Raw genomic sequence first — 14,482 nt, 5'->3', positions numbered from 1 at the left:
TTTAGGCCTGAAACCACATTATCAAAACAATGTTCGAAAGTAATTAATTCTAGGATGTGGTGTTGGTGCGTTAACATAGCAGCACTGCGACTCTCAGGGATAAATCTCTCAAAATGTTTACCATCCTCCAGCCAAATAGATTCACCCATTTTCTACTATTGGTTTGTTCAGTGGACGATAACCTGCCTGACAACAGCAAAATAGGTTAAACCAGATCCAAAATTCTCCAAAATCAGTGGTTGCAAAGGTGGTTAGTAGGGCTTGGCAATGTAATGTAACACGGATATGTATAGCGCTACTATTGCTTCGAAAGTGCTTTACATCAACACTAGAAAATGCCAATGCTGCCTCTACTTGTTTTATTACACAGTCTAGGTTTCACCTTTGATTGAAACAAGAAGTGAAGAGTTTTGAATTCATTGAATAAATCATCAGTTTTTTATTTTCGTATTACTTCATTTAGTTTTTTGATTTTTTTGTGTGTCACGAGTCATTTTTTCATTTACAAAAAAACATGAAAATACACAAGATGAGAATACATTATCTACATTTAAAACACTCCCCGACCTACATTCACACATACACTCTTTTGTACAAAACACTCAAACACTCTCATATACTCTACAAAAACAGATACAATATGACAATTCTACTACAAGTAATATACAATCAAAAATGCCATAGATATCTTTTTTGACCTATTTGTAAATTTCATACAAAGGTTTTATCATTGTTTTACACTCTTATGGCTTTGAACACAACAAGGTCTGTTTTTGTAGAGTATATGAGAGTGTTTGAGTGTTTTGTACAAAAGTGTATGTGTGAATGTAGGTCGGGGAGTGTTTTAAATGTAGATAATGTATTCTCATCTTGTGTATTTTCATGTTTTTTTGTAAATTAAAAAATGACTCGTGACACACAAAAAAATCAAAAAACTAAATGAAGTAATACGAAAATAAAAAACTGATGATTTATTCAATGAATTCAAAACTCTTCACTTCTTGTTTCAATCAAAGGTGAAACCTAGACTGTGTAATAAAACAAGTAGAGGCAGCATTGGCATTTTCTAGTGTTGATATATTTGGCTGTGGCTTGGCCTTGCTGCTTGGGAGCCCATACCCAGTAGTGCTTTTTCGAAAGTGCTTTACGGCACTAAACATCAACAAATGGAAGCAAAGAGCCAAACTGGGAGGCCTCCTAAACTAGGATTGCCAAGAAAGTCAGATGCATGTTTATTTAAATAACCCAGTTTTCACATCTTTCATGAATCTGCAGCGGTCCTTCTTCAGCCAGAGAGAGAGAGGTTGACTGTTTCACAGCTTATCCTCGAACCACACTTTGGATCTGCCTCCTATTTTATTTCGCTGAATTTGAGATGGACAATAAGAAAAGATTTGGCGGACCGGAGTTTCCATGATGAAACATAGGACTTGAAAAAAAGTCCAGAGCCTGGTGGGACCAGAGAGATGTAAAGCTCTGGATGTGCATCAAGGATTTAAATTGAATCCTTTTAGCAATAGGGAGTCAGCGCAGATCTCTCAAAAAGGGAGGCAACAGAGCTGTGTTGTGGAGGATTCAGAAGTAGATGGGCAGCCAGGTTTTGTACCAGTTGTAGCTCCCTAAGTTTAGATGGAAGACCAAGATACATCAAATTGAAATAACCCTACTTGGACGTAATGAAAGCGTGTATTAAGTGTTTTTTTTTGTTGCCTTGATTGTAAAGAGAAGAAGTTATTTCCGCAGTGTTTTAATTAGTGTTTTACTGCATTGGTCTGTTTAAAATAAAGATGAGTACCAAATTGACACTCAAATTGCAGTCCACTTCTGCTGGGAAAGGAGGAGGTCTCAGTTCCTCTGGCTGCCATTGGCCATTCCAGGCATGAGGGTTCTTGCCTAGAATCAAGACTTTAGTATTATCCTAATTCAGCTTAAGCAGTTTTTCCCTTCATCCAGGTGGCAATTGAAACCAGACAACCTCTGAATTTCTGTTGGCAATTGGGACTGCTCTCAGCCATAGACACTATCAATTGGGTGTTGTTGGCAAAGGATCACACCTCAAAGCTGTGACTCAGGATTAACACTGCTAAAGAATGCATATACATTTTGAAGAGTGTGGGCTCAGGGAGAGCGCTAAGGAGCCACACAGTCTAAAGAAACTGGACTTGACATAAAAGGTGAAAGTATCATCGCTTGCTAGCTAAGAATTTACCAATCCAGTGGAGAGACGTCACCACCAAACTCCCTTAGGCGTTGGATAAGTATAACATGGAATACGGTGTCGAAATCTGCAGATAAATCCAAAAGGATGAGGGCAGCCATACCACCCGCATTCAGGATATGCCTGAGTTCTTCTGAGGCTGTTAGTATGTATTCCATGCTAAGGGTGACACAGAAATGATGGTTTATATGTGCTTTCAACATGTTAGTAGGATTATGGAGCAAACTGTTTACCCTGTAGTTTGAGGGAATGTTTGTATCTGCATTAGCCTTCTTCAAGATGGGAGGAACCATTGCTACTTTCCAAGCTGTGGGCAAGGGTTCATGAAATGAAATAATTTAGTAAATATTTTAGAATGGGAACAATTATTGGAGCTGCTAATTTCAAAATAGATTCGGATCAATGATCAGTCGGTGAGCAGGAGTTGCTTTTTTTGTCCAAAATAACATCTAGCTGTGTCTCTGAGATATGTTTTTCTCAGGGAAGGCAGCTGCTTGTCAAGTTAGCTGCACATATCCAAATCCGTAGGAGTGGAAAAGGGATTCTAGATAGTATTTGTTTTATTTTTTTAAGTTGCTAGCATGTTACACCTGTCCTGTGAGTGTTCCAGCTTTTGACTCATGGCCTGAGGGTGAGTCATCGTTCTTACAATTCAGAAGACCTCTTTTGAGGAATGTTAAATAGACTCAATTTTCTTGGCATAAAATGCCATGTTAGCTGTTTTAATGGATTCATGATACTCTCGATTAGAAGCTTAATAGGCTTTTTTGTCCACATCATAGCCCATAATGTGCCGCATTGTCATTCCAGCCTACAGCATCATTCGATTTAAACAACTTCCAGAAATATAAGGCTGTAACTTCAAAGCCCTTTTTTACTTCTACTAAAAACAACATAATAATAAGAATAACTGCTTATATGATGGGCACCATGTGCACATTTTCTGATGGTAGTTTCTGAGAAACTTTAGTATCAGATGGAGAGAACCATCTCTCCCTTGTTAATGAAGTGCCGATCAATCCTCATCTTGGTATATTTGTGTTTCAAAGCACTGAACCTGGAGTTCCAAGCCACCAAAGGATTAATGCATTGATTGGATCAGCTAAGAATCGAGACGTGCTTAATTTGGTTGCAGATTTACTTAGATCATGGAGTGGGACTCACGGACAGGTGAAGGCGGCCTACAAGATATATCGGATAATTTTACTTGATAGTTCTGAACATTCAGGTGGTGACCATTGTGAGTGTCCCCATGCTCACACAAAGTATGGAGCATTAGTTAAACAACATTGGTCCTGGTGAGACCCGACAAGCAGATACAGGTCAAAACGCTGACATCCCCATTCTTATTTGCTTAGCGTTGAATTTTGCGAGGAGATATTGTATACAGAGAGATAATGGCTCTTACCCTAATTGTTTAGAATAATCTTACAACCTTAGGTCTTGTACAGTGTCATTGTGTATGCATTTATACATGTGTTCACCATTTAGGCACTGCAGCACCTGCACTGTCATTACACTGTGCATATATGACACCGGGTTCCTATAAAGAATGTTGCGGTTCTGAAACAATAGAAAAGTGTCCTATATGCATTTGTTATTATTTAGTAAGAGATGAATGTTTCAATTACTTTGCATACCTCAGAAGCATTGTAGAGTTACTGTGATAAATGAGCCCCATGGGGCAATTGTTGCATTCTAATGTTTACACTTGTCCTCGTGGCATTATGTTCACTAAAAACATTTTCCTGTTCAGATTAATGGTGGAATGTTATCCTCACAAGTAGCATTTGAGAATGTGGGAATTCCATCAGTATTGTGAAGTAGCCACAGCAATGCAGAATTTCTGTAGTCGCAGATTGAAGATTAGTGGTAGTTTGTGGGTAGTCTGTTTCCCTTTACTAAAAAAAAGCTTTGTGAACTCTGATGAACTCTTACATTTGAGGGTGTTGGCATACATCTAGCTGTTATTCTCCCACACTGGCAATGCCTGTGGTTTGCCTAGGATAAGAGTTACATTCATTTTAGGGTAGATTAGAGATGGAGAAGACCGTATTTAAATGAAGTGTAGGGGAATATATTTCCACATGGATAAATAAAAACAAGTTTCCCTTAAAAAAGCAAAAAAGGTAAATGCACATTTCTGCCAATTTTCTGCATGTGGTACCTTTCTCCAAGTGGTAATGCTGCATACGTAACTGTTAGGCATGCAAGTATTCCTGTAGATTTCCTGAAAGTGTTGGGTGATTATTTCAGGGTCAAATCAAAGTCGTGCTATGAATGGTGTAAAAATCAGTGGCGGTTTCTGTGCTTGGGCGTCGGGGCTCCGCCCCCTTCACTTTCACCCCCAGTCAACAAACAAACTCTTGTATTTACACACACATCTTTCTTGACCTTTGAGGTCGGGGCTCTTTTTACGTTGTTAGTCTCAGAGAGACTCTCTTAACAGTGAAGTGATGACGCATTGCCTGCAAGCCAGCCAGTAATGATTTATAAACCTGTTGTCTCGGACTTGATGTATTTGCTGGGCTGACGAGCTCACAGCCCTGACGGTTGTGAGGTCATCAGCTCAGCAAACACATAGCCCAAAGGACCAGTCTCCACCCCCTGAGGACGTGGTGTTTAAAAAAGCCCCGGGCGTTTTACACTCAAGCCCGGTATTTCTTAGCCCTCACGTCAGTCAAAGAGTGGAGAGAATGGTCAGCCCACCCTTTCCCAACTCGTCACAGGAGGGTTGGTCTTGTCCTGTGACGAGTAGGGAAAGGGTGGGGTAAAGGCTGTAGGCCAGTGGGAAGCCGACAATTCGAGTCTGCGCAGTTTGTCATCTTGACTTTTGAAGACAAACTGCGCACACTCGAATTGTTTGCTTCCCGCGCTGCTGTTAAATGCAGGTCCTGTGTGGCCTCATTATCTGAGCATCAGTGACAGGCCTGATGGGTCTCTAGAGCAGTCCCAAACCCTGTGAGTGGGCCATGGCGCAGCTCCAAGCAAGCAACTCGGTAAGCGGAAAAAAAAGTTTAGTTAGTATCCAGGCACCGGCATGCTGAATTCACTAATTAAATTCTGTAAAGCCTGTAATACACTTGAAGTGTATTGCTTGCTTTACAGAATTTAATTTATGAATTCAGCATGCCATTTCTAAATAAATCACGAGAAAAAAAGTTACACAAAATCGGATTTTTGGCAGATAAGTGGTGCACGAATTGTGTTAGTTAACACGTTTGATAGAATTTTTGTTTCTGTCAAGTGGCCGAGCTTTATTTATTTGAAATGTCCGAGGATGTGAAAAACGCCTACAGACATTAACTGCTGCTGGGTATGAGGGAAAATGATCCCAGGCATGGGTCGGAATGACTTGTGCTAGTGTACTTGAGTTGTTGCATGCTTAATTAATGCAGCTAGGGACCCATACTGACTGTTACCTTACTTTGTCACACTGGGGTGGCATTAGTTGCTTTGGCAGGGAAGCACCAAAATGGTGTTACACAGAATTGTGAAATTTGAATACTTTGCGCTCTGGCTCTCTGTAGACTCCGGTGCAATGTATATCTTTCTTTTCTTTTCACTGGCTGGTTTGTGTCAGCCTGAAATTTAATAATGCGGAGAACAGTGAAAACCGGCTACATGTGCATATGTCTGGCTTTAAATCTGCTTTGCAGAACAGTTGTTGACCAATGACCAAGCAGTCTGTAGGCAGAACACTGAGTTATGTAGGCTCCATCGCATATGTCTCACTATTCATGATGAAGTGTCAGGCCCAGCTGCAATTGCATGTGCCTCTCTGTAGCCCTTGCCATCAGTGCAGTACAATTAGATGGAAGGTTAGTGTGCTGTGCAGCCTGGCTACAGTACTGGACATGCCATTGTGATGCTTGAATGTAAAGATGCTAGCATTCCTCAACCATCTTGCTTCGGGAACCTGTCCTTAGCATGCTGGTGACTCCAGGCTACTCTTGATTTGTTTGTGTTATTCTTGTAGCCTTCTCGACCTTGGTGGTGGGAAATAATTTTTTGTGTGGCTTACAGTTTTAAATCACACAAAACAAACATTGGCTGTGAAAGCATAACAAAATGGTGCCCCATCATTGATTGATTAGCCCTGCTCTTTGCTGGATATATAGATGAAACAATTAAAACTTTTATTTTTTCTGAATTTTAAAATAATGTAACTGTGTGTTGATGTCTTCTGCAATGAATTCCATAATTTGGAACAGTATTTCATTTAGTACGACAGGAAATTGTGACCAGCCTCCCAGAAAAAGCGGTGTCTCCCTAAAGTGAACCCCAAAACTCCACCTCGCACAGCCCACCACTCTCAAACTTCACCAGCCGCCACTGGTAAAAATGCCTGAGGAAATTTCGGACTTTTTCCATGTCCTCCTTTGAATTTTTCCCTAAATCCTTTTTAGATGCAATTCATGTTATAGGAGTAATAAATATGGTGAAAGTGTCATACCTACTCTATATGAAGGGAGATGGTGCAAAACTGGCCCTCGAGGAATGTTAATTATACTGGATGACACATACGAGATCACCTCTTTAACATCAGGTGTCAGAGTAAAATTACAGCCAGCATTTGGAATGGGACGAAGAAAAGATAAAGGGTCAAAGTCTTTCCTTGGATTTAAAAGAAAATATCAGATCATGCATCAGCCTCAGAATGTAATATCTGTACCACTTCAAGAGGACATGTTTGTGGTGTGATCACCAGAGATGATGTACTATTAGTTACTTTAGAGTGGTGTGTGTCTGTCTAGATCTCACCTATAAACTCATACCATTCACTAGATACTTTCTGACAGTATTAGCCTGCTCCCATTAAGCTTAAAATTAGCCTGGGCTGTCCTCACCTTGTAGACAGTTTGTCCTGGTAAATAAGTTTTCTGAAATGAGGAAATTAGCTGGTTACCCAAATATATAATGTTGACAGAGTACATATCTTCCGGACATCCAGTCCTTAGGCTCCTTAATATCTCCAGTGCAGAAATTACTCAATCACCTTTAGTTTTTGGTGATGGATGCTATATTTTGTTTTATGGAACCTGTGGGTCAGATGATAAAAGGCACTCTTGGGGTGTAGGCTTATGGCGATACACTCTTGTGTGGATCTCTACCCCCTGTTTCGTTCCGAGCATAGTCTGTGTTCTGTTCTCAGAAGTTAGTTTTTAAAGTCACCTAATGTAAGTGTAGTTTCTATGTTAGCTAATGCTTTTCTCTTTCTTGCAGCCTTCTTGTCTCAATAACCAGTTGGTGTATGTGGACTGTAAGAAAGGCACAATGGTGCAGGTGGATAGTTCCCAACGGATGCTCAGAATGGCCGACCCAGACTCAAGATACAGTGGATTCTACAGCATGCAGAAACAGAACAATCTACAGGCAGACAATTTCTACCAAACAGTGTGAAGAATTCAAAATTGCCCAAGAGTCTATACAAGCTAAAGAAACTAGACCGAACGAAGGAGAGAGACAGTAACCTAACTAGAATTGTGCACTTGGCTAATGGATTGTATTGGATTTGTGAATTCTCATGTACAACTCTTGAGACCTTTCTGGGATGAGCGCTGTCTCCTGCAATGTGCCAGATCAAGCATTCCCACTTCACCTTGCGATAACTGACCAAGTGTTTTCTTAGAACCAAAGTTTCACACACGAAAAACTTGCTGAAAATGTATCTGCTTGTATCCTAGCAGTGTAGAGATTTCTTTAGAATGGGAGTTGATTGTGTTAAGCAGGTCTGGAGACATGCAAGGAGTGGGAGAATGGGATCGACTCATAGTAGGTAAGTGAGCCTGCTTGGATTAAGGAGTGCAAGAAACAAAGGAAGGACAGATATCAAAAAATTGACGAGCACTAATCAGACCGTGGCTTTTTCTGACCACTCTGAAATCTGCATCATTTGCGACAAAGGCCTAACCCACACATATTTAAGAAAAAAAGAGAAAAAAAAGAAATGTAAGGTGTTATTGTGTAGATCCTCCCAGAACAGAACCTACAGCGCAAATTCACAAGTGATCAATCTTCAAATTTATTTTTTCTCAATATCATTATTTGCTTTACAGTCTGGAAGTTGTGGTATCTTAAAACAGCAAGAAAAAATAAGCAAACAATATTTCTAGCGGAAAAAATGAATGGGTGGGCTCACTACATTTGTGTAATCTTATACCATCTGCTTATATTTTTTGTATCTTTTCCTTTTTCCTTCAAAGTGGATTGCTCAGTTTATTGTTGGCAAAAAGTAGCAAAGCAGCTGAAGCCTAAGTAGTGTCTTAATATATGAGCACTGGATCTTTTTTTCAGACAGGATTATCAAAAGCAGAAAAGTCAAGAAAGCCATGCAGTTCCAGAGGCTTTTTTGTTTGTATAATTTTATTTTTCTTTACTTTGTGTTTTGTTTCCTTCGGTGTGTTTATAGAGTTTTTTTTAAGGAGAAGTGAAAGATTAATCTATGTTGGACAAAGCTCCTGCTAAAAGAATATAAAACCGTGTGAGAGAGATTAGGTTTTTTGTTTGGTTGTTAATTTACTGGTTTATGCAGACTTAGAAACTGCTTCCGTGCTAGGGAGCTGCTTAAATTGTATATTATACTCAAGCACCTTTTTTGAAGCTCAGAAAAAAAGGAGATTATGCTTCTTTGAACCTTAGCATTATAGGAATATTTATGTAAATATATATTATGCTAAAACGACAACAAAAAAGTATTTGTATATATATAAATATATATAATTTTCTATGTTTTTTTTCCTGTTGAATGTATTTTTATCTGAGAGCGCGATTTTACCCAGAACTAAAACACAAACCAACGCATTCCATGTCTGTGCTTAGTAAGCTTATATATTTTGGAAAGAAGAGGATGAGCATCTCATTCTATCTACCATTTAATTTTCAAAGTTTTTGTCTTTGTGTGCCTGTGCACTCATTTAATTTTTGTGTGTGTGAGCGAATATATGTGTATGCACGTGTATGTGTGTTATGCCTGTGTGCGAGACCACCTGTGCGTATGCACATGCGGGATTTTAGCAATAAGCATTGCTCTTGCTACATTATGTGTGTGGGGGTAGGGGGAGGGAGGATAAGACTAGGTAGGTTGTTTTATTTTTCCTGGTTGGTCTTGTAAAGGCTTTTAAAAGAACGCATTGGCTAGAGACACTGAAAGCAATGCGCATGCAGAGCTTGTCGACATTTTGCAAAAATTACTTCAGCTCCTGGATTTTTTAAACTACTGGAATAATATCCACAATAAGCTTCACGTTTATTGTAATTTGCCTCAACAATAAACACTGACTGTGTAACTATAGCGTTAACTTTTGAAGAGGTCTTGGCACTTTTGTACTAATTACCCATTTGTGTAATGCTTTTTTTTCTTTTTACCAGTGTTCATTATGAAAGACACTGAACCCAGTTTGCTTAATGTGAAGAGGACATGTGTTTTGTTTTGTGAAAGAACTCTCAAGTATTGTTGTAAATACTTGACCAGTGCTTGCTGAACTTTAAAACTGAAAAAACTAATTTATTGTTATAATGACCTAATTTATTAATCTGAAGATTAACAAAGAGAAAGAAACCAAGGAAGGTGTTCTAGCTGTTGACGTCGGAGGAAAATCGGTGTAACAGAGAGTCTCTGTTTATATGGCTGCAATCTCTCACATGAAAAAAGAAAACATGCCTTCCCTTTTTAATTCACCTTTCTTGATAAGTATTGAAACCATCATGTTTTGGTCCTTCTAGCACAAAGTTTCTGTCAAGACAAATCATCCATTCCTTGCTTAAAAGAAAAAGAAAAACGTCTAACTATAAAACAAAGAAACTGTAAAATGCTTGCTTTTGTTTTGCAATCAAGGCCATATTCTGAATAAAATACTAACAAGATGTAGGACATGGTGTACAATGTTTTTTTTCATTATGAATATTATTTTGAAGATTATATGATTTTCCTATGTGCTGTATCCATTACACTCTTTTACTTTGGTTCATGTTGTGCTCTCTTGTAAAAGAAACACAAATATAATTTTCCTGAGAAAGAAACATGAATTAGAAAGCATTTGTGGCACTACGAGTGCACTGCAGTTTGACAATTTGCTTGTTTACCTTTTTTTCTTTTTTTTAAACTGTAAAGCAGTTTCTTGTAATTTGGTTCTCGGCAGCACAATAAAACAAAATTAAACCTATTGTTGCACATTCTTTTTTGTTTGCTTGCTATTTCATATGCTATGGTCATGTGTATCCTTCAAACTATGCTTCTTGACCTTAAATGTTATATTCCAGTATATTCATGCGTTCTCTAATGGAGAAAAGTACACCGATGTTTTGAATTAAAGACACCGAATAACTACATGAAATGCCTCCATGGCTGTACTCATATCAGGTACTGAATCAATATTTCTTTGAAAGTGTTCCAGGATTTTCTAACATCATTCGCTGTGAAATACGCGGTCTTTGAGCTTGTCTTGTGCCATCCTCCACTGTGCAATATCTTTATGTATTCCCAGTATAGTTATTTTTATTACTACTGTGGTGTGGTCAGATAGGGTTCTTGCAAGATGACAGCATCTCTGGCCCATGTCCTGGTGTCAGTGATTGACAGCCAGTAGTCCAGCCTGGACCACATGCTGTAGACCGAGGACACAAATATGCCCTTGCAGGTTGTCGAGTGGCTGCTAAAGCGTAACCTGCAAGTGATTTTTTTGAAGCCCTCAGCTGCCCCAGTGTATGTTTTGTCTGACCTTGTGACCTACCCAGGGTGCTATTCAGGATGACGTTAAAGTTCCCATCCTAGAGAATAGATTTCTGGGAGTGATCCAGCACCACTGACTACAGCGTCCGAAAAAAGTGCGGCTCATCCAGATTAGGACCATATACCTTAACCAAGCTCATGCATCTACCTTCCAGTATACCCTACAATATAAAATAGTGACAGTGTGCCTCGGTCAATGTCAATTCTGTACCCTTTCTAGTCACAATAGCCACTCCCCTAGTGTATGATGACAAGCTGAATTGGTGTGATGCCAGGCTTGCAGGTACTTCTCAGTGATTTTCTCAAGGTGAGCCTCTTGGAGCAATGCCACATATATATTCTGCCTAGTGAGTATGCAAAGAACTTCCTGGCTTTGCAGGTGTTATTCAGCCCTGTGACATTCCACTTTAGAAACTTAAGTGAGGGCTCTATCTTAAGAGGCATAAGTCAGTCATGACGTGTTCAACATGTCATGTGGATGTGTCTTGTGTGTAAGCTATGATAAATGTGAAAAGTTGCTCTTGGCATGACTATTGTCTGTACATCTGCTAAAGAATGCTTTCACAACTTCTTCCCTCCCACACCAGCAAGTCCAACACACCAGTGGCAGTACCAACCCACCCCTCTTTCACACCAATACGACCCCCAAACAATAATGACCAAAAAGTAGCCAACACAGTACATGATATGTGATGTGCCTATTAGGGGATTACCCATGGAGTGCAGCAGGAGAGGCCGCAGTAAAACTTCGATTGAAGTGAAGGTGGCCATGGACAATGCAGATTGAGAAACAGCAGTAACTGAAATATAACTGACCACATGACTGGATTTCAGATTATACTGAAAGGTAAAGTTCTTCTTGAACAATTCATAGTGTGATCACATAGCTTAAGGAAACATCCCTTTTGTCAATATATGAGTAAATACTAGTTATACTAGGCAATCATGTTATACTGAGGTTCATCATCCACAAAATCAAGGCAATTTTTTTCTCTATGGTAATTGACAAGAGTTTTTAGGAAAGTTGAAGTGGCCTGCGGTGAGGTGAAGATTTGTTGCCTTCCTAGGTGGTCTATCATGAGACCTGATAGGTAAGGCATGGCATAACTGATGGCCTCTTTTTGTAGTCTACGTTTAACCTGAGAGAACTCACTGCTAGTATAAAGTCTGGTAAGCACGTGACATTAACTTGGAAGTTTAGGTCTCATTTTTCAAGGGCCATCCTGCGTACCTTGTCACGACTTCTATATTTTAATAAATTAGCTGGGGCTACCCCAGGGTGTGGCCTGGGTGCAGGTGAGCGGTGCGCCTGGTTACCACCAGCGTATTAGACAGATTTTCAGCACCAAAGAGGAATGTGAGCATTTTTTTCTATGAATAGCTAAGTTCTGCCTGCATTGGCTGGTTCCGGCACACCCAGAATGTGTAAATTATTATGGCGGGAACGAACCTGGAGATCTTCATTTTTCACCTTTATCTCCGCAAGCAATCCATATTGTTGGGACATTATACAGTTGTTTCTTTGCAAGTCAACTTCAATATCAGAGATACGTTGCTCTTCTGCCCAGATCCTCATCACATGTTTGTCTAACTTGGCTGCCATGGAATCCAATCATTAATTCAGGGTTTTCCTGTCAATAGACCCCAGGGCTTTTTGCATCGCCTGTAAATGATTTCTCGTAGGGGGGAAGGGGGGGGGGGGGTCACAATCTTCTCTTGGGCCCAAGCTACCTGTGCCGTCTTTCTATTTCCATGACTTGCACTCTGGCGGTGCGTTTAGACTCAAATGTAAGTTTATACTGCTTGCTATCTGTTTTTCTCATCTTCGCCTATGTGCTTTCAGGCAGTGTGGGATCTGCAACCCAGAGCAGACAGACGTATATTAACTTTAGGTTTGTCTTGTGGTATGTAGATCCATAGGCTACTAAACGGGATTCTGCAAACTCTCCTACAAGGACAATTACTTCAGTGAAGGCCAGCAGGCCGCATGCCCTAAAGTTCGGCTACAAGTCTGGGTATAACGGATGGGATAATTTCACTGTTCTTGTGCACAGCTCACCTAGATCTCATCTGTGTCTCTTATCAGTTCAAGATTCTAATCTGTAATGCGAAGCAGGTCACACACTGTAAGGCATAACGGGGGGCCCACCAATCACTCACTACATGGGGACACGAGCAGGCTGAGTACGGATTTATGGCAAAATTCAATTCATATGGGGAATTTAACAGCTCCTCACTGTGTTTAGGTGTACCAGCATCCAGCCATCTAAAAGACTGCCTTCCGCAGGGAACCTAAGGCAGTCAAGATCTAGTTTAACTATTTCAGAATTTGCTGTGTCGTTTACACAGCCTTCGCGGCCGCCATATTATGCTACTCATTGTGCTTCACTGTCTGGCCGGGCCCACTCTACATTCATGCTGTTAATGTTCACATCAGGGTGTAGTGTTTCATATCTCTTACCTCTCCCCCCTTCACTGGCCTGTCTCACTGATCTCATAGGCATCACAAACTGCTGCAACATCTCACCTCACATCGGTTTACTTACCATCTCACCCCTTTCACGTCTCCAGAGGCACTCTCACAGGTATACAGTGTGATTTTTATCAGCAGTTATATCTGTAACGACCTCTCCTTATACTTTGGCAACCAAAAAACCACCTGGGATGCCCCTAGCAATAATGACACAGTATGGGTGGATCTCTATGCCTTACTGGCCCACAAGGGGCTGTCCGGCAGGTCACACAGTCCTCGCCTACGACCGATGTGGTCTCCGTCACTGCTCTTTCCTTGCTCTTTTTGCTCTTTCAGCCTTTGAGATGTATCACAAGGCGCCATGTATTGTGATTAATTGTGGCTGGGCAGGTTATTATCAGATAGCCATGCCCTGGCCTGCAGAACTGCACTAAAATGTGGATATCTTGCTGCCGACCCTCAGGCATCCACTGGAGTCTGCTTCTTAGCCAGTACTCCACAGAACTCTATGCTTAGAACACTCCATCAAGAGATGTTTTTTGCACTGGCTTACCCTTCTTTGCTCTGGAAAAACCTACAAGGAGCTAATTGTCCAACTGGTGTTCCTTGGCACGATTCATATAAAAGCTCAATTCCAAGCAGGGGACTCTCTTGTCCTGTTTAGAGGTGTGAAGTGGAGCAAAGTATACTGGGAGGGTGATAGCCTGACCGTTGTGGACAGAGGTGACTATTTTAGGTAGAAAGAAAACCCGGGTCTTCAAAACCAACTTATCAGAAAAGGTGGATTTACACAGAGAGCTTGAAGTTAGCTCATGTCTAGCAGATGTTATTTCAATGAGAAAGACTGTCTTTAGGATCAGAAGTCTTAAAGGACAACTGTTCAGCGTCTCCAAAGGTGTGCACATCAAGAACATGATGCCAAAGTTCAAATCCCACCTGTGCATCACAAAGGGTTTTGGGGGTACCAAACCTTTTAAAAAAACTCCTCACAACAGGTGAGCTAAATAACAAAGGCTGATCCGACAGCTGATAATATGGCAGAAAGAGCTGATGTCGGCCT

At 40.5% G+C, this 14,482-nt stretch overlaps 1 protein-coding gene across 1 annotated transcript in view; it reads left to right on the top strand.

The window, feature by feature from the left end:
- Nucleotides 1–10,383, top strand: part of CRIM1 (cysteine rich transmembrane BMP regulator 1) — an 891,430-nt gene extending 881,047 nt beyond the window's left edge. Inside the window, exon 17 of the mRNA XM_086926868.1 lies at nucleotides 7,445–10,383. Coding sequence (XP_086782994.1) covers nucleotides 7,445–7,621 — 177 coding nt within the window. The 3' untranslated portion in view covers nucleotides 7,622–10,383. The remainder of the gene's footprint in view (nucleotides 1–7,444) is intronic.
- The last annotated feature ends 4,099 nt before the right edge of the window (nucleotides 10,384–14,482 follow it).

This window comes from Lissotriton vulgaris, chromosome 6, assembly GCF_964263255.1.
Source record: "Lissotriton vulgaris chromosome 6, aLisVul1.2, whole genome shotgun sequence".
Lineage (NCBI taxonomy): Eukaryota > Metazoa > Chordata > Amphibia > Caudata > Salamandridae > Lissotriton > Lissotriton vulgaris.
Note: the sequence above shows the minus strand (reverse complement) of the source record. Positions and strands in the feature narration are given on the sequence as shown.